General features: G+C 32.4%; 1 protein-coding gene across 3 annotated transcripts in view; it reads right to left on the minus strand.

The window, feature by feature from the left end:
- The window catches only part of LOC123670604 (RNA-binding protein fusilli), a 104,808-nt gene that overhangs the window by 32,464 nt on the left and 51,252 nt on the right, over window positions 1–21,092 (minus strand). For 2 of the 3 annotated variants that reach the window (XM_045604116.1, XM_045604115.1), the window contains exons 4-5: window positions 17,565–17,654; window positions 14,596–14,650 (exon numbers count right to left, since the gene is read on the minus strand). In XM_045604116.1, the coding sequence (XP_045460072.1) occupies window positions 14,596–14,650; window positions 17,565–17,654 (145 nt within the window). Of the gene's footprint in view, window positions 1–14,595; window positions 14,651–17,564; window positions 17,655–17,750; window positions 17,791–21,092 lie in introns of those variants that run through there. The other variant, XM_045604117.1, reaches the window with a different exon arrangement.

A 21,092-nucleotide genomic window follows, 5' to 3' on the forward strand; every position in this document is an offset into this window, starting at 1 on the left:
TTTCAACTGCCGTTTTCTTACTTTTTTGTACGTTTAAACTAACTCGAAGTATTACCGTTTAAAGTTCATGCGCCCACTTAATTAACAACCTGCATAACTAACATTATTATCTGAAAAGATTTCCCATAATTAGATGATTATTTCGATGATCTGGCGTCTCTTGTCTAATTGCAATGGCGATATTAACAAATTAGTGGTAAATGCTCATAATTTTAAGCAGACATTGCAACAGTCCTTAATGATGCTCATTTGCGAAATCAGTCTCTGTAGCTAATTGAAGCCCCAGCTTGAACTGAAAATTAAATCAAATAGTGCTGTCTACCGTCTTCTAAGACACAACTAAGTACGGAGTACAACCATCCAAAAAAATCTAAGAATAACGAAATGCAAAAACACTGCAAGAAAATAACTTATGAATCTGAATAATAAATATCTAATGTATCGGTGTCTAGTGAAAGCATCTGAGCATCCCTTTAAGCTAAAAAAAAATGAATGGCACATCTTCGGGCTCAACTTCTGAGGAAACCGTAAACTCATAATTTTTGTTTTCAAGTTACAAGAGAAAATTGAACAATGGGATGAAATGAAAAGTTCCCATAACTTCTTCATTACTGGTTCTATAAACATGAATAAAAACCATCTTACGGGCGCTTTCTTCAGTAGAATTCATTGGTTCATTTGTTTTTATTGTAATAAGTTTTGAAGTTTCAATACAAACTTGTGTTTTTTTAAATGTAAACCATAACAATTTCCGTAACAAATAAAATCGCTTTTTTTTCCTTCATCTGAAGTTCACAGATTATCATTGATAGACACGAGGTTGATTTGACGTGTAATACTGAAATTTTTGATGATTATTTTGATTTGATGAGAAATTAGACGTGAACCTTGAAGGAGGTGTTAGTATCAGTCATTTTCTGTCGATTGAGCCATATTTATTGATAACCGAAAATCAATAGTTCCCGAGATATTTAGTTCTTGTGTTTTTCAAAAATTTATCACCTTACTTCAATTTTCGTGATTTTTTTCTACGTTGACCGATTTTGATATAAATTTTGTATTTTTTTTTTTTCATTAGAAAAGGATATGATATTTATGAAAAAAGCAAAACTATGCTATATTAGATGTTGAATAAGAATTAGTATGATTTGTTGGTGAATGAAGAAAAGAAAAGTAAATTTATGTTATAAATTTGCCTGCAACTTTCGAATTTCTCAATTTATGTTTGACATATTATTTCAAAAACTTGACAACATTCTTCTTCCTAAAAAAGTTTTCGTTAGAATGTAGGCATTAGTTTTGTTTCAACAGATTTTGATTTGAAAGGGGAAAGAAGCAAAGAAAAGAAAGTAATGAATTGAATATTTTTTATTGAAATGGAATGAAATTTCAAAATTATGTTTGAAATAACCTCCACCATTTCTTATTCAAGAACATGCCCTCTTTCTACATTTTCAATTGTTACTTTCCTCCTAAAATTTACTTTCAATCATCTCGCTGCTTCATCTATTCCTACTGTGTTAGGTCCGGACTTCTCACTGACCACGAAAATAATCCAAAATTATGATCAAATTTGGTCAATGTACAAAAAGTGATGAAAAACGAGATAAAGTGAGAAATCTCTTGAAAATCACTAGAACTCAACTAGAACTCGAACTATTGATTTTTGGTTATCACTAAATATGGCTCAAACGACAGCAAATGAGCCATACTAACGCGTCCTCCAAAGTTCAGGTCTAATTTGGAAACACACTGTATATCATGTCATGTAATTTTGAAAAGGAAAAAAAATCGATTTTTAGTATTTGCTATGAAAATTTTTATATTCAACTTTTGAAAAAAAAAGAAGTTTGTATTATAACTTCAAATCTAATTGCAATAAAAAACAAATGATTACACCACTGGATAATGAAGAAATTATGAGAACTTTTCATTTTACGCCATTTTCCAATGGAAACAGTTGAATTGATGAGGTTATGGTTTTAACCCTCAAAAAATGTGTCATTCTAATTGTTCTAGCTTGAAAGGATTCTTAGATCCTCTAACCAAACAACGAATTTGGGACACTCGATATGTTTTGCAATTAACTTTTTTGTATACAGTTTCTCCTATTCGGAGTCTTATAGTTCAACAAGAAGTGGATATTTCAGAGGAGTTAATTTATATTGCTCGAAGGATACCAAAAGGTATATTTTTGGGAAAAATGAATCGAAACATAAAGTTCTTCGCTTTTCGATTCAGAAAAAACCTCGAAATTTTGTGACGAAATCAGCTGCTACATTCCCATCGCAAAAAATAAAAACCCAAAGTATAAAGACAAGTCACTCCCGCAAAAAACGTCATACCTCGTCATCCCATTGCCATTTTCAGACTTATCGCCAGCCCGAGGCTCCAATTTTTTTTTAATCGTACTGGGTGAAGCCGTCTTACAGTTATTACATGGCGAGGGTACCGTTAACCAGAAGAATTAACATATTTCGTATTCGGCTTGAGGAGAGAGACGATATTTGCTACGGCATTCAGCTTGTTATTCCTGAACTGAGGTGGGCTATTAAAATTTTGACAGCATGATCGAAAGCATTCGTAACGTGGGATGCCTAATTGTAGATCCAAGTGGCGGCAACGTATGGAGGTAAAATAACTGGTGGTCAATGATTAAATCGATATTGAACCAATATGAATTACGTTGTCATGAAAGTAGCTAAAATTGAATTGAATACGAATCAAGATGCTCTTTCAATACGTATTATTGATCAATAATACCGAGAGATTAGGGATTCATCAAGTGAAGTACCTCGACATTTCAATCAACCACTAGACTTGAAAATCAAGCTCGTGAAAAATTACATACTTGAGCTTGGCTTGTCTTGATTTTAGACATTTATTGCTTGACTTGATATCAAGCTACTTAATATTACTTGAGCTTGATATGCACGCGTCGCACGGCATATATTTTTGCAATCTTATGCGACAAAATAAGGGGATTCCTCGAGCACCGAGAGAATGAAGCATTCGCGAGTGTGACTTTATTAGTAGTTTGTTTACATTTCTATGTTTTTTGATAGATTTTGGTAGTTTCAGAATTATCTTTCAAAACTTGACCAAAACAGTTATGAATTTTTTATCAACGCCAGCATCTTGAGCTCCTGTTGAAAGACAATTTTCCAGAGCTGCTTTTACAGTTATAAAATCCCCCAATAGGTTAGGCGACAAATCTATAAAATGCCTCATTGGTCTTAGATCCTGGATGGAAACTTATGAAAGCAAACAAAGCCTGTAGGTTTCTCAATATTTAGAAACTTTATTTTGATATTGTCTTTTATTCTGTTAAGATTTATAGTGATTTAATTTATGTTTCTAATTCAAAGAAGTTGATTTTTTCGGTTCTTTCATACAATACGTTTAATAAATAAGAGTGTTTTTTGCGAGGTAGCTTCTCATTTCATCATTTTTTTATTGACGTGACACTAGGTCCACAGTGAAACTGCTAAAAATCAAGTAGCTTGATATGATTCTTGATGAATAAATACTTGACTTAAGATTGAAATACTACTACTTGACTTGAGCTCGACTTGGAATCAAGTCAAGCTCAATCCAAATAGCTTGAAAATCAATCCCTACGAGTGATGATTATAAGGTGCTCAATACAACATAATGCTCAGGAAGCATCGATAGAACATATTCCAGATAAAAATGTAACGAAAATTTGTTATAATTGTTTGTCCAATACCATGGTTTCATATTATGTTGAATTTTCCAAACTAATTTATACAACACAACGTCTGACTTATATGACATCAACTATTGTGAGCAAATGCTCAAAAAATGAGAAAATCCCTCACATGGAGTCAGTAGATTTTACGAGATTGGGTATTCAAATTAATATGTATGAAATTTCGAATGAACCTTCAAACCGCCATTTTGTAACCCAATTCATCTTCTGCACACAAATATTAAGAGGAAACACCACCAAGTGGTTGCTAAGTTCAAAACGACATTAGAGATAATTCTTCTAAGAAATCATCGATTTTTATTGGGGTTTCACATAATTTTCTTAAACAATAATCTACATTGTGAAAAGTGAATATTTTCAATTTGCGAATGAAAAACAAACAAAACGTTTTTGGTAACTTTTCGTTTTTCGCAAAAAAAATTATTGATATGTAATTTGTACAAAGCACGGATATATCTTTGAAATATTTGTGAAAAAAAAACCCACCGAAAATCATTACAAAAGAGGTAAAACCATAATTTCGTGAAAAATATAATCCACCGTCCTACAGTGCTGCCCTCTACTTATTTGCTTAGAAAAAAGAAAGAAGATGAATGTACAATTTCATACACCGTACAGTTTGATTATCGCATCATCCGAAACTTCTTGATCTATCTTAGTTTTCAAAATATGTGCCCCCATTCCCATTCTTTAGTCACAATTTCAATAGAATACGAATACTTAAATAACTCAATCACCCCGAGAAGTGACATTTCAAGAAAACATAGAACGCTTCTTTAACGATCTACAGAGTATTGATGTTTCAAGATTTTTCTTGTTTTTTCTTCATATCTCTTTCATTTTTTGAGATATTAAGAGCATCCTGATAATTTCATGAATATCAATTCGTTCGGAATTAAATGGAATCGCATGATTACGTCACCAAAACCAGAGAAAATAGGAGAGAATAAAAAAATATAATTTCCGTGACCACAAAAATAACGTAGTTGAGATTTTGGGTGTAGATACAAATTAACAGTTTCAAGCTTCGTGCACGATTTCAAGCTGATCAAATCATTGAAACCATAGAAAATTGAATAAGAATATTGGAAACAAACATCCTATATTTACGTGACAATAGATCGGGTTCAGATTTTACGAGCATAGGTAGGTAGAATAACAATTTCAAGCTTTGTGCAAAATTTCGTCATCTAAACAATTGAAAATTCAAGCGGAAGATCGATAACACCAATCAGTGAAGAACTCACGTGAAGTCAGAGTCTTTTGAGCACTTGCAGATCATAAAACGTTATGTTAGCTATACATATAGGCCTATATAGAGCTCTGTGATTTTCAATTTCAAGAGCAAATTTAGCGGATAAATGACGACCACCCAACAACTCCTAACTTCCCTTCAATACTTACTTTTTTTTGGAGTTTTCAATTGCTAATGATTTCAAAAAAATCAACTAAGATAATATTCAATAGAATTTACAGAGTGGTTCAGATTTTAGTTCAATAACTCTGGCGTCGAATAGAACAACTCCTTCCAAGAAAAAAGTTCATATTAACATATATCCTTACATGATTTGTTCTCGAAATAAAGAGTGTTGAAATTAAAAAAAAAAAATTAGTTCTCTCAGTTTTATTATATTCATTGTTTTAATTTTTAGGTTGTGAATTCTAGATGATGTAGTGTTGCGAATTAGGTAATAACCCTCTCCAAAATTATACAGAGGCATAGATACAGGGATGCGATGATGATCTACGCCAAGGATCTTTTTTCGATTAATTATTTCATTTCTGAAACAGGGTTTCTCTAAAAAAAAAAGGTATCTTGAAATGTACCATTTTCGAAATAATGGAGTACAGAGCAAAATATCCACAAAAATAAATTTTTCAAATGTTCCCATTAGTACTAAATGCAGGGTCGCCGCCAGGATCGGCAGACCGGACATTTTGTTGGGGCTCATTCAGTTAGTAAAACAAGACATATTATTTGACACAAAAATGTTTTCTTAATGAAAATACCAACCTTTGTAGCAAAATAATAGAATTACCAAAAGCCATTTTTTTAAATCGAATAGTCAACTCTGTTTATGAAAATTGAAATAGGTACCAAAATGCACCTATTACGTCGTAACTGATATTTTTGTCAAACTTCAACACTATGTGTCTAGAAAACGAAGGCTTTACGTTATATGAACTTTTTTCATGAAATAAAGTTGTTCTATCTGACGCCAAAAGTATTGAACTGAAATCTGGACCATTCTGTATTCCTGACAAGCAGATTTCAAATATCGTGAGTCTAATACACTTCTCAGAAAAGGAGGGCATGAGCGAATCAAATATTTATATAGATATATAAGGCGCCAATTGAAAACCACATTTGTAACTGTATATAGGAATATATGTGGTCTCCAAAGGACGATTTGGAGCAGGGTTGGCTTGGCTTGATATTCAAGCTTCATGACTTGATATTCATGCTACTTGGCTTGAGCTTTACTTGAAATCAACTCAAGTTCAAGTCATGTAATAGTTTTCGATGTCAAGTATATATTTATTAAGTACTTGACATTGAAAAACTATTACTCGACTTGAACTTGAGTTGATTTCAAGTCAAGTAGCTTGAATATCAAGCCAAGTCGTGAATCCCTAATTTGGAGCATGAATAAAAGAGCGCTCAAAAACTCCTAATGTGAAGTCTTGGATTCTTTTTGAATTCTTCACTATTCTGATAAGCCTATCGTCATGAAATTTCAAAAGAGGTTTCAACCTGTTATTCTTTATATACTAGGAAAATTTCAACCGTTATTACTGAAATATATGGTTTTTTTCAATATTCTGCTAGAATTTTATATGGTTCTGCTAACGCTGTGAACACAAAATTTTGCACGAATGTTAATATGGTTATTATTTATATACGTGCAACCCTATTGGTAAACTTTTGCAAAAAACTAGGAATTGTTATTTCATATCAACGCTCAAAACTTCAACTCTGTTTGTTTTATGGTTACGGAAATATGAATTAATTTTTTCTAGATATTCTTCTTGAATATTCTATGGTTCTTGTTATGCGATCAACAGGTCCCGAAAATTACAGACATTGTGACAAACTGATAGAGCGATCCGTACGAGCTCAAAAAGATTTACCTATCGCATATAATTAGCTAAAAGTCATTCACATTTGAATACTATGGTAATGAATCGTTGATAAAAAGTCACAAATTCTATTCCCAAGTAAAAAACTTCTACATAAATGGTGGATGAAGCCATAACTCTTTTTAATAAGATATGGAGAAAATTTGTCCTGAAAACTGAAATTTGATCTCGCAATTTGAACTGAGATCCAATAAAACCAAACTTAACTGCGAAAAAATTGCAATGAGATGTACAAAAATGTGAAGAACATTGGAGTCCTTCAAAATCTCTTCCTAGAACTGGATCTTCTCATTTCGACAGCGATTTCAATCTGGCCATCTTATCTGATCCGACATTCCCTCTATGGGATGCTACTTACATGTGTAAAAAATATATGGTAAAAAGTTGAAATTGCCTGAGAAAAAACTGCATCGTTTCATCTTTTTGCCACCTAATGACGTTCGCAATTCACACAGACTATCAGATTTCTACTGCGATAAATCTGACAGTCGGGTTTTCGCATAATAAAAATACATTTTCTTTCAAAGTTGGGGACTGAAGTGAGCAATGTATTTTATTATTTTCATCATAATTGTACGAATAATTATATATTGATAAATCGCAAAAAAAAAAAGGATTTGAAAATAAATCCATTCGCCAATTGAAAAATGTACAGTTTGCATTCACAAGAATATCAACTTTGAATACATTGATATTATAGAAAAAATTGAAAACACTAAAGGAATGAAATATCCATTCCGTTGAAGTATTTTGACAGAATCCAAAACATGAATAACTAATCGTTTGAGTTTTGAACTACCAGATGTCAGAATTATATAACGTATAACAATCATATTTTACTCACCAAAAATAGTCAGAGGATCAGTCAAAGCCTATTAACTCAAAGTATCGATCACTCGGTATATCAAATCCGCATAATATCGCGAAAGAATTTGTGAAGGAATTCTGAATTTCCGGAATAACCGAAAGCCTGCAGCAATCTTCGTCAAACTGAGAAGTTTGAAAATTTTCGGAATCGTTGTCGGAAACGAGGAAAATTAAAAGAAGTCTGTCCTTTTTCCATCGCTATCAGACTGGCAGATAGACGGAGATAGCGAGAGTGACTTACGTCTGATGATAAGCCAATTTTTAAAAGTGGGGTTTCATTCGATTCGACATTAATGGTATGGTCTTTATTGACTCTCGATAAGAGACGATGATTTTGGTTCAAAACACTCGTCTTACAATCGGAAAAGATAACTTGATTTAGAAGGTTACTTGAGATCAAGACTATCTGAGCACAGGTCGTTGCGTGTAGATCCTAATATTTTGGGTTCCATTATCTAGAAACCGTGGATACACGTAACTAAATTTCGAGAAAAACATTGAATTCGCATCAGGAGCTCTTGAACACCCGTTCATTCATTCGCCAATACACCTTTTCCAACTAGTTCAGAAAATTAAAGTGCAATTTCAGGAAAAGAACATGTAATTCAGAATAGGAAAGTTTTATTCAAAAAAAAAAATTGTATTTCAAAAAAGTTTAGGATGCTGAAATTAATCTGAAATTAATCGTGAATTGAATTCAGAAATAGGAAATTTTGAATATTTCACAAAAGGAAAATTGTATTACAGAGGTAAATAATTCAATTGCAGATAATGTTATATGTAATTCAGAACAGTACCGAATGTGAGGTACCAGTACAATATGCAACACAGGTATTACATAGATATTGCTATTCATTTTTATTATTATTTAAGTTCAAAGTACCCAATTCTGTATCACAATTTTATATTTCTGACTTCCAAATAAGCAAATTCCAATTTCAATTCATGTCTTCTGAAATCAATTTTTCCTTTTCGGAATAACAAAATGATATTCTGAAATATAAATTACCGTTTCTGAATATAAAGTCCTTTCTCTTTTTTAAATTCCCACTTCTGAATAACAACTTCCAATTCTGAACTACAATTTTGATCTACTAAAATTCAATTTGCTTTTTTCACTTATATTTCACACTTTCCGAATTACAATGGGAAAAGGTGTAGTGCACATACAAACTATGTTTTGGTTATTTTAGTTTTTTTTTTATTATCTTCTATGGTTCTGATGACGCAATCAACCCGAAATTTCGCTATTAGATAATATTTCGCGTCCGAATTATCATCGATAACGAAATGACAACCAGAATAGTGGAAGAGACAATGTGAACAAAATATATACTTCATAACCACCATAAACACCACTTACTCTTGTAATGAGTTTATTAAATTATGAAAATGGCCTCCATTTACTAAAAATATCAACAAAGAAACTATAAAACAAATCTGATGGGACTGATTATTCTCGAGGTGAATTCCACATTGCCTATTACACTATTTTAGATGCTTTTCCGTTATCGATGAAAATTTAAAATTTTAAAGATCAACAAAGTAAGGTATCGCAACATTCCACACCTCTATTCAAACTGTGCCTGTGCTTTCACCCGTCAAAGGGTTGAAAACAGCAAATGAATTGTTCCCCCTCAAATCAGGTTGCAGCGTTTTTTTAGAATTTCATTTTGAAGCTGGAAATTAGCAAGCTAAATGACAGATGATTTTAAACTCCGCGTGTCAAAAGAGAATAAAGACACAAACAGAATGTTCGGTGATATTTGGCAAAATGTAGTTATCATCAAATCAAAAAGTATATTGAAAAAATTCTTCAATATTTTTCCACGGATAGAACTAAATGGAGATTATTCTGACTGTTATCAAGTTATCTTTTCCAATGTTTGTTTCATAGTTTCAAGGACAAAGCAACCAGACTGTTCAAAACTTATTGGAGAAGATTATGAAAGATGAATTGTAGCGTTCTAAATTTAATTTATTGTTCAAATTTCCGTGGAGAACTGCATAAACTATTACATATTCATGACATGAGAATATTCCAATCAAATTGACATATTTTATCCGATTTTAAGAATTGAGAAATATTTAGGACAGAATAAATATAATTTGCATGCAATAGAATCAAAATTCCGAAAGTACATCAATCAGAAGTTTGTCGAAAATATTCACTTTTTTTCAGATGACTAACATATTCGTTATCCAAAAACCAATCTTGTTATTGGAAAATTATTTCTAAAGAAATAAATATTCACGAAATATGAATGATTTAATTCAGTTTTGATAAGTAATTGATGACTTCTTATCTAACATCGAATTAGATAGAAAGATCTCATAAGGGTCAATGATAAAGGATGTGTAAGTAGCTGGAGAAAAGTTAATTAATTACGCTTCAATTACATTGTTTATTTCACATACGTAGAGTTATCCACAAAACTCGAAAAACAAAGTGAAAAACTATACAGTAACATATACCTAACTGCTAAAGGTTCGTATCAAAAAAAATATGATCATTGTATTTTTCATAGAAAAGAAGTGATAGTAGGCAATTATTTCTTAAGGCACTTTGATTCGGCAAGATTCGGGGTACTATGATACATACTGAACTGTCTATAATTCTGCCTTGTTATAGCCATAGGACATCAAAGTACCCCGTCACAATAAAATACATATAAATCAATAAAACCTGCGATATTTTGATTATGTTCTCTTAGGAAATAGTCCGTAAATACAAGCCTAATATAAGACTTCTTATTCAGTATTGCTTTTAATCGTTTTCGATTGACTTGACTGGATATTATACTTGCAATATTATCTGCCAAAATAAAAAAATTTCTCTTTGCTGTGTAAAAGAACAATAAAAATTTGTTGTTCTCATCGTTAATATGGACAAATATTTCTGGTTATATTTTCTGATGCAAAACCTCAGAATATTTCGATTAGGGGTGTTCTCGAAAGATATATCCATTTTTGTTTACAATGATTTTTGCTGTGTGAAAGTTAGAAGTTTATATTATTGTTATAACCTTGATCAAGTATGATGCTGGGAAAGTTTTGCTGAGGTTTTTATCTGTATCATACGTTGAAATGTATGATGTCCCGTTTACATTTCCTCTGCTAATTCTGAGATTTCATCTACACATGCTTTATTGTTAGAAGTTTAAAATTTTATGTATTACTCTATCTCAAAAAAAATGAATATACTATGATATTCAAGTGAAATATTTTTTGATTAAATTTCATCATTTTGTTTGGAATTTTATTGTTCTAATAAGAAGTAATAGGGCTGTCTTACTGTTGGTGATTTTGCTTCCATGATCCCATTAAACAAAAGTTTTTTATTAATTTATCATTCAACAAGAAATGAGTGCAGAGTTTCATAAATTTTTACTTATTTTCAAACTGTCCCAGACTATATATCAAAGTGCCTCTTAATTGAGGCACCTTAATTAACTCGAAAAACCATAATTTTTACCAACACAAATATTCATATTTTAGTAGATTTTTTTATGAGTCTGATCAGATGAAATATTAGGAATTTCTATTCCGAAATGGCTATTGAATTATCTATGGTTCTGTAGATGAAATGAGCTTGAAATTCTGCATGATACTCGATATTATTATTTTTATCTGAAATCTCAACTTTGTCAGTTTTGTGGACACGGCAAAACCAATCTATAAATTTTTTTCGTTATTGTTCTTGAATTTTCTATGGTTCTGGTGGTCCGTCGACTGGAGCGACACCAATCAGAAACATAGCACACAGTACCTATACAATTTGCCGCTAGTTGATTGTCTTCTGCTTTCGAAATTATTTTTACAAACGCCTTATCAATTTACGTTATTGTTTGAATGCCATGAAAATCATAATGGAATTGTGGGCACAAATCTCGTAAAATATCGAGATATTATCCCGTGCATTGTTCCCACCCCGCGAAAGGTAGTAAAACATAACGAAATAGTGAATTTCCGAAATGAATTTGCGGCAGTGGGCGATGAAAATCGATCAGAGCCAATGCTTTAACCGGTTTAATATCATATACGATGCGGTATCGTCATCGTGTACCATCACACATTATTGTACACGATTCTGAACGATTATTTCGAATCCACGAAAATCGACCGATTCCTGTGGAAATTGAACTACTTATGCGCTCTGTTGGACAGTCCGAAACAAGGTTCACTATACAGGGTGATTCACCGCTATGGCCTATTAGACGTATATGGAAAACTAATCATAATTTTGTGCTTGAAATTTGCATACTGGGGTTTGCGATAATAATCTATCTCATTAAAATATTTTCTACAACTAAATAATACTTCTCCATCTCAAAAGGCACACCCAGTATATTATTTCATCATTAAATAGCTTTTTTGATGCAATATGCCATACCATGGGTAAAAAATTCAACGTACACGAGTTAATGGGATTTTTATGAAAAAAATGATTGTGACGAGGACTCCCATTGTTTTGAATATTTCTGCAAAAAAAGTTTTTTTAATAAGACTGTTTGCGGTTTGGACCAAGAATTATCAGGATGTTTTTCAGAAGATCATGGACAACTCAAAGTCATCAAAACTCAAGATTTTCAAGTTAGAACCTAAATTTTTTATTATTTCAGTTAATTCTATGTATAAAAAAATAGGGATTACTCAAACAAACCCTACACCTAAAATGAATACTTCAAAAGTAATCGAGGAATAACTTCAAATGAGAAAAAATACTCTCGTGACTTCCGAAAACACAAAAACAACCTAAAATTCGATGTTCTGATAAATAAATTTGATATTGCTTGGATTGTTATCAATTATTCGTAATTAAAAGTATTAGTTTATGGATTTTTCAACAATCCCAACGAACAATTAATTACAATCAAGTTAAATTTAGTTATCGAAACATCAAATTTTTGTTTTTTTCTGTTTTTCGAGAGTCACAGACTATTCTAGACATTTAGAATTGCGTTCTTCCTCTTTAACTCTTAAAGTATTCATTGTAGGTATAGGATTTGCTCTTTTTATACGTAGAATTGACTGAAATAATAAAAAATATTTTCTATTTCGAAAAACTTGATTTTTGATGAATTTGAGTTGCCCACGTCCATGATCTTCTGATAAACACCCTGTACATTTTTGGACCTAACCTTAAAGAATACTATAAAAGTACGAGAAAAATCGAAAATGAGAAAGGTTTTCTCGAAAAATTCTTTTTCTGCAGAAATATTTAAAAAAAATTAGGCCTCGTCGCCACCATTTTTTTCATAAGAATCTCATTAACTTATGAACCGTTGAGTTTTCAGCTAAGGCATATCATATTGCTAAAATTGTAATAAAAAAAGCTATCTCATAATGAAATAGTATACTGAGTGTGCCATTTGATAAGAAAATCTGTTTCCACTAAAACCGGAAGTTGTGGAGATCTGAAAATGAATAGTTTTCCATAAACGTCTAATAGTCCATCACTGTATTTGAGTAAATTTGGTACTTTGTCTCTGACCCACAGTAAAATATTGACAACATTGTTACGTCTAAAAATTGAGAATTGAAGCGCAGGATTTTTTATTTAGAATGATGAGAAAAAGAACTACTCGATTGAGTTTGAAAATTTGAATGAGCCAACCTGAACTTCAATTTGAATCCTCATGTGTTCAAGCTACTTTCCGCACCACTTGAAAGTATTGCTTTAGACGTGTTACATTTAGATCTAGCTAAGAGAATTCTTTGTCATTCTATAGTGTCCTGCAGAGGGGTGTTTGTCAACTTTAGCAACGTTCGAAGTTTGCACGTTCACAAATAATTACAATTTATTCATTTATTTGAAGAGAATAATTGAATGGGTAACTCTTGTACGAAAATAAATACACAACGATAATCAATAATTGGGGAGGAATATCGAAGCTAATATGGGTGGTTGCAAGCTGTATTTGTTATTATTATCGAAAATGGAATAGAAATCAGAAGCAGAATATTCAATATTCATCGCCAACGAAATTGCGATAACTCATTTATTACAAATATTACTTCGTTCGCCAAATGGAATGGAAAATGTGAGTTTATGCTGGTTTTTATAATATAATAATGTAGCTCATTTCAAAGGTTAAAAGGGTATATAGTTACCAGGTATGGCATAGCTCGTTATAAAATTATGAAATGACTAAATATTTCCATCCAAGCCAAATCGAAAAAAATATTCCTTTTGATCTCCAGAATCTACTGTTAAAATATATTTATATGTCGAAACTCACCCGGTATTGAGTATACAGGGTGAGTTTCAAATATTATTTACCTGCTTATAAGTAGGTATACAGGATGGTCAAGATTTCAGTTCAATAACTGTCAAATAGAACAACTTTTCTCAAGGAAAAAATTTCATATAAACATTTATCCTAACAAGTTTCGTCTTCGAGATACAGGGTTTAAATAAATAATATATAAATAATAATAATTAATAAAAAATCAGTTTTTTCACTCATTTTTTCATTTATTAAGTATTATCACTGCGATTGTTTTTATTTTTAGGTATTGTCAAGCAAATGTAATGCAAGCAACTTCGGAGGTATGAGGTAGGTATCAGGTATCCACATAAAAAATTGCAAACTTTTCTTTTATTCTGATAGCTAATCAGAATATGAGAAAAGTTAACTGCCTATGTTTTACTATACATTCACCTCTTGACACCTTTCAACTATAAAATTGACCCATGTCGTCCAACCAATACCTTCATAATATACATTTCACTACATAAGTGGAATTGAATGTTTTGGGAGAACTTGTTTTTATAATATATAAATTTGGAAAAATACATAGACACTTTCTTCTTCGAGATATTATCAATTAATATAAAATATTCAACTTACCAGATACCCGGCTCCAGGATCAAATTAACTGTTTCCGGTGCATCAAATCTATGTCCTGAAACAAAAATAATCCACATTTGAATCACAAGAGATAGTTGAAAACATTTTTGGGTGAAAGGTTGACGTGTTCGCGGTAAAAGATAGTATATACACACTTGTTGAACGTAAAATGCAATTGGACAAAACTGAATCGTTTGATTCGATCAGATTCTTCGAGTTCATCAAACCTGCTGAGGTGTTGTGTTTTCAACACAGGAAAAAATATATTACACATCGAACGAATAAATCGATTCGGGAAAACTTTGTACTTCAGTATCCAGGTGTTAAGGAGAACAAATCATGAGAGGCTGACTAAAATTGAATATTTTAGGAATATCGGATGAATCGTGAGTTAAATATAGTAGTTTATCATCTCATAATTCATACATATATGGGAATGATGTGTACGTTTTTCAACAATGATATAGCCGAATGAAATAGAGCACCATGATACAGTGTCAGCGAATAATTCATTTTTCATATTTTTGTTGGACGGAATTCTAGCAAATGAAAAATATACAAAAAGGATTTTATTTATGAAGCTAAATGCTTCATTCCTTGTTCGCTAACTGCGAACTAGGACTATTGGAAAATTTCACGAAAATCTCTTCTTGTTAAATGATTTTGATTTTTGAGCGCTTGTTCAGTAATTATTGAATGAATTTTTCGAATGAAGTTGACGCAATGAGGAAACCACTGACTTAAGTTCAGGAGCGCTCGTTCATTCATAAGTCGATTACGTCCGCGGAAACCACAAAAATGTATATAGATTCTGATAGAGAGTAATGGACGCATGTAGGAATGAAGCCTCAAAGGCTCCTGACTTAATGTCGGTGCTTTCATCATTTTTTTTTCGATAGCTCGATTATTTTTTAATTCTGATGAGGCCATCAACGCTAGAAATTACTATTTTATATACACATACAAAATCTCAACGTGATCGGATCAGTTGTCATGGAAATATCGGGCATAGATAGTAGATACCTTTTCCTTTTCCTTTTGCAATTTCTATGACACTGATGCTGTGATAAGCCGCCAATTTTTCAAAAAGCCGACACGGAACTTTTATTTTCTATCCACACCTCTGAGTTTCAACTCTATCGGTTCTGTAATCTCTGAATTGGAAATTTTTGTCGATATTGTTCTCGAATTATCTTTGGTTCTGATGACGCGATCAACATCAAATTTTGCCCGATGGTTGAAATTGCCATTTTTCATATAACTGCAATATTTCATGACCGAATGTTTAGTCTTGGAAATGATCGGGAAAACAACATTTCGAAAAGTCATATTTACGAAACTCCTAGTGAAATTTGGCTCATTAAAGAACTGAATTCGAAATCGGAAGCTATCCTAGAAATTCAAAGTTTCTATGTCTTTTCTTTCAAGAGTTATCATGTTTACGGCCGTTCGGATAGACAGAACCAAATTTGAGAACGGATTCATCATAAGAGAATTGTACCTAAGATGTATAGAAACCCTGGTGTGTACCTGAAAAACTTTCAGACAAAACGGGAGATTTTTCTTTATTTATGATCATGAAAGTTTCAGATGACGCATACAGCGTTCATATTTGACATTTCTCGCGATTCTCGACTCTCGTGACCTTTGACTATAGAATAATAATATTTCATATTCTATACTCGTGGCAATCTTCTCTAGTCTGAATGGACCAAGATCAATCTATCATTAAATTCAATTTATTTCATTAAGAATTCGATACGAACTGATTTGCAATATCTTGTGGAAGTTTGCAGTCTCAAATCATTATTTCATTTTTAAACGCCGTCTGAAGAGCCACCTTACAGAACTTTGGTGAATTTTCACCAGAGCAACAAGTGGACTACATTAAAAGATTTGAAACAAAAGCGAATCAGTGCACACGCCAAGGTTTTATATGCATCTTGGTCAAATTTTATTGCTTGAGACCTCTTCCGTCTTAAAATTCAAAAATTACATACATTGCTATACCTAATCTTGTTACAATATTGTGTTCCACATAATTTATGTATTAAGGCTCATTTCCACGGTGACTATCGCGATAGTATTATCGTGATAGTGCGATAGCACCAGTAGTTTACATGGTGACAGTTGCTGCGATAGTTACTACCTCTATCGCTCTATCGTGATAGTAAATGAGCCTTAAGTCATATATCAAACTTGGGTTAATCGGAATTTGATATGCATTCATGAATATTTTGCAATTTTTATGTTAACCGAAACGGACAGAGATTTACCAATCGGTAACTTGGAATGAATTTCCAGAAAAATTGCTCCAACACAAAATTTCTATCGAATATGGAGAATAAATTCTGACGAATCTCATTTTGATATTTTATAGGATGATACGAAACTCAGGATATCCCTTCGTGTCTTTATTGCACATAATACCTACCTACCAAGTTTCAAAATTATCCAATCGGTTATTTTGAATAATTCAAAGAACAAAATTTCTTATCAGGACCGTGAAATTTTAAATTTGTTGGTTTTTATTTTTACTGCGGGGCGGACCAATGGACATGAATGAATTTTTCATCAGTTTTGAAATTCAAAAATCTGGATTCCGAGTACAAGGGACCACAGCGCAAAAAGCGTGGAAACCACGCCAAAAGCGTGAGGCAAGCGTAGACAACATTATCACAGATTTATTATAGATACCGGTCACACTATGATTTGTTAAATCACCTGTTTGATTTATGAGGTGAGGTGAAAACTATAGTTGGCTTCACAACGATATTTTGAAGTGCAGCACAGTAAATAAACTCGAATCAAATAACGTTCAATAAATCGATAGCATTCAAATTATAAGAAATGGTTTAGTTGAAAGTTTATAATATGATATGTACCTAATGAAATAATTATATTGCATTTGTTTATCTATCTAGCAGAAAGTTCGATACTAAATTGGGTACTTATGAGTACCTACTTACCATCTAAAATTAATTTTTGTACAATGTTCACCATGTCTTTAGCTTCTTTTTTGTAGAACTCATTCTCAGCCTCTGCTTTGATCTGTAAACCTGTTAAAGAGTTAAGGAAAATAATATCACTGTCTTTGGTCATGTTCGCATTCATAAAGAACACGACTAATACTGGAACATGTAAATGTAGCATACCTGTTGATTCACTGCTACAAGCCATGGTAATACGATACCAAAAACATAACCTTAATCTCTACAAGACTGTATGCACACTTCGACTGCAGAACCAACCGACAGAATTCAATAAACCAAAACACAAGAGTAGGTATCGCAAATTTAATGATTCAGGAGTTTGAAGATATACTTCTAGGGAATATCTCATAACTTGAAATGATAATTGAATAATCACTCTAAAAGATTACATTCTTTCGAGTTGAGACTGTATATTTGAATAGAAAAAATTATTACCATTTGAAATATCACCAAATAGCGAAAAATACCCAATTACAAGATTAAAAAAAGTTAAGTTCATATTGAAATCCATAGTGTTGCGACATCTGTCGACAGCTAATAATAGCTACATTACACGGAGTAAGAAATGAGAACTAGGAACCTTCATCTGAAATTCACTATGACAATAATTGACATCCGTTTACTGTATTGCTGAATTTGACGTAATTACTGAGCAATGAGTGAATACCTGATATATATGAAACAGGTGTCACCTATAAAATGTTTTAGGTATTTATTTTCGCTCTATTGCTGACATCTAACGGTATCTACGCTGAGCGTATATTAACTATAGTATTCGCGGTTAGGTGTCGCTAGTTGTTCAAATTTGAGTAAATTTAGAGGTAATTCCTCTTTCCATAAGAAATTCGATAATAATATTATCAGTATATTCCATTGACAATGTGTATCATTTCACTGAAGTGAGAATTTCGGTAAAATATTTGAACAAATGTCAATTATCAGTAGCTTCACTGAACGAAAGTAATATTTTCCTTGGAAAATGTAACTACTAACCTATTCAACTATTGAAGGGAAAGTCCTAGAAACTTAAAATATCCAGGGTAGGTTCAGTTCAGACATCCAATTGAGTTCGTTAATGCGCAAGATCAGACTAAGGGTTTCGTAAATATGATCGTTCAAAATTTTATTTTCTTGATAAAGAGCTATCGCTCGATTGTTGACGCCAAATTTGAGGACATTATCTGAATCCCTAATATGGGTGAACTAACCGACAACATTGACATCAAAATAAGTCGCATATCGTATATTCCTTTATACAGTTCTGTGATTACCAACGATAGAATGGACTAGTTTAGTGATGTTGATAATACTATATTTGACACGATAGAATTAAAATATAGAGCAAAACTGATAAATCAGTGGAAAAATTTTGAAAAGCCATCAATAAATATCTGAGAAATAGATTATTTAAATTTACGTATTTTAGCGCGGAACGTCTTTGGTCTCCGACTCGTCTCTGACGTCACGCCACTTGCCTGTGATCGCTGCACCATAAATTACGTTTAAATACTTAGCCGTTTGTAGTTGTACAGTGTAGTTTTAACTCGAGTTTTGTTTTTATGTCACCATAATGGAAGAAGGCTTCGTGAAAGGACAAAGTGACAATTTGCCTAAAATAGATATATTCGCAGTGATGGAGTTTTTTCTTCAAATCCATCTTATGTCAGTGCTGAAATAAAAGGAGTTGAACTTCACACACATATGAAGTAGTTTTAGGTCCAATTAAGTCACGCCTCATTAATTTGCACCACTTCTTCCTTTGATTCGTGTCATTTGGTACATGAAAAAATAATTTATTGGGGTTTTTAATTGTCGTGCTTGCACACATAGGCACAATACAACACGAACGGCACAAGTGATTTTACACCAATGAATTCGTAAGCACTTTGCGAATATCTCGTGTAAGTGGCGTGACGTCACACACTAGACGCTGCGTACTCCCATAACTTTTTCATTTCTGGAGATATTTCAATTATTCTTCCACATTTTTATTTCATTTTACTTAAATTTTTAGAATTAATCCTCAACAAAAAATTAAAAACTAGTCCATTGGAGCATGGTTTTCAGTGCTCTTCTCAAATTTTTTCATGATAGATTCGGTGTACCCACGTCTTTGAGCCAACATGTTGAAATTAGATTTACAGGGTTAGGACTATTGAAATTAGGTGCTTTTCCTCATTTATCGATTTTTTCATTTAAAAATTGAAATTAATGCTTCTTAGAGTTAATTGTACAAATGTGCGGGTGTAGAAATATTGGGTGTAGTAAAAAAATCCATTATTTTTCCTGTAGATGGCTTTAGTTATTTGTAATTTGCATTGTATGAATCTGATCGGCTTCGTTCTACAAAAACTTTTCTGACAATTTTGTGACTCAGTACAGGTTGAGCGCGCGACAAATATGGACACTAGCAAAGAGAAATTACGCTATATTTCACAGTTTTTCTTCGTTAACGCTGGAAATGTAAACCAGGTGGCTGAAAATGTAAATAGTATTTACGGTTCTGATACTGTAACAGCCAATCGCTCACAATTTTGGTTTCGTCGATTCCGTTCCGGTAATTTCGATGTCAAAGATGCACCACATACTGTAAAGCCAATTATCGAAAATATCGAAGAAATCAGGGACATTGTTGACTCCGACCGTCATATAAGCAGTGATACGAGTGCCCAAGAGCTAAAGAATGCACAAAAGTCAAAAAACCGTTTGGAACACTTCATGAAGATCTGAAAATACCCTCTGTTCAGGATGTCATAAAAACAAGAAGTAATAAAAATCAGTCTAAACTGAAAGTACACACAAATATCCTTTTACAACCTTCAACACAAGTCAACGAAACAAGAAGACTGCAAAGGAAATGGCCAACTGATCTGATGGACTACTAAGAGATTCTCCTAATGGGGAGAATATCTTCACGACATGTTGAAATAGTTTTCTTAAAATTAGCTCATAGAATTTATTCTGATTGCTGATAAATAAACTCTTATAAAAATTGAAAGAAAAAAAAATAAAAAAAAAATGAGAATGGAAAAATTTGTTTTACAAATACAGTAATGTATGAATAATCCGAACCCCGGATAATCCAAAGTACCCTATAATTGGTAAACTGATATGTATAATCCGAACAGCTTGAACTCTGCAATCCGAACGGAAAAATGAGATGCAGAAAATTTGATTCCTTTGAGAGTATCAGCAGAAGGACTAGATCAAGGTTTTGATTAAGTGGAATTAGTGAACAAAGTGAATCGTACTATGATCCAATAGATGAAATAAAAAATCAAAAATGGACACGAGGTGATGACGAAGAAAATTGATGATGAGATAATTGCAGATGTCACTGAAGAAAATGGAAGCTCTGACAACGAAGATGAACCTGTTCAGAAAGTGTTCACTAAAGGGGCGATTATATCATTCAATTCATGTCTTTGATGGGCAGAAATACATATTTTTATATGAAGTAAAGCATTTTTTTATGAAAAGGAGTTTGCAAGCTTTAGAAAAGAT

This window comes from Harmonia axyridis, chromosome 1 (genome assembly GCF_914767665.1).
Source record: "Harmonia axyridis chromosome 1, icHarAxyr1.1, whole genome shotgun sequence".
NCBI classification, from domain to species: Eukaryota; Metazoa; Arthropoda; class Insecta; order Coleoptera; family Coccinellidae; genus Harmonia; species Harmonia axyridis.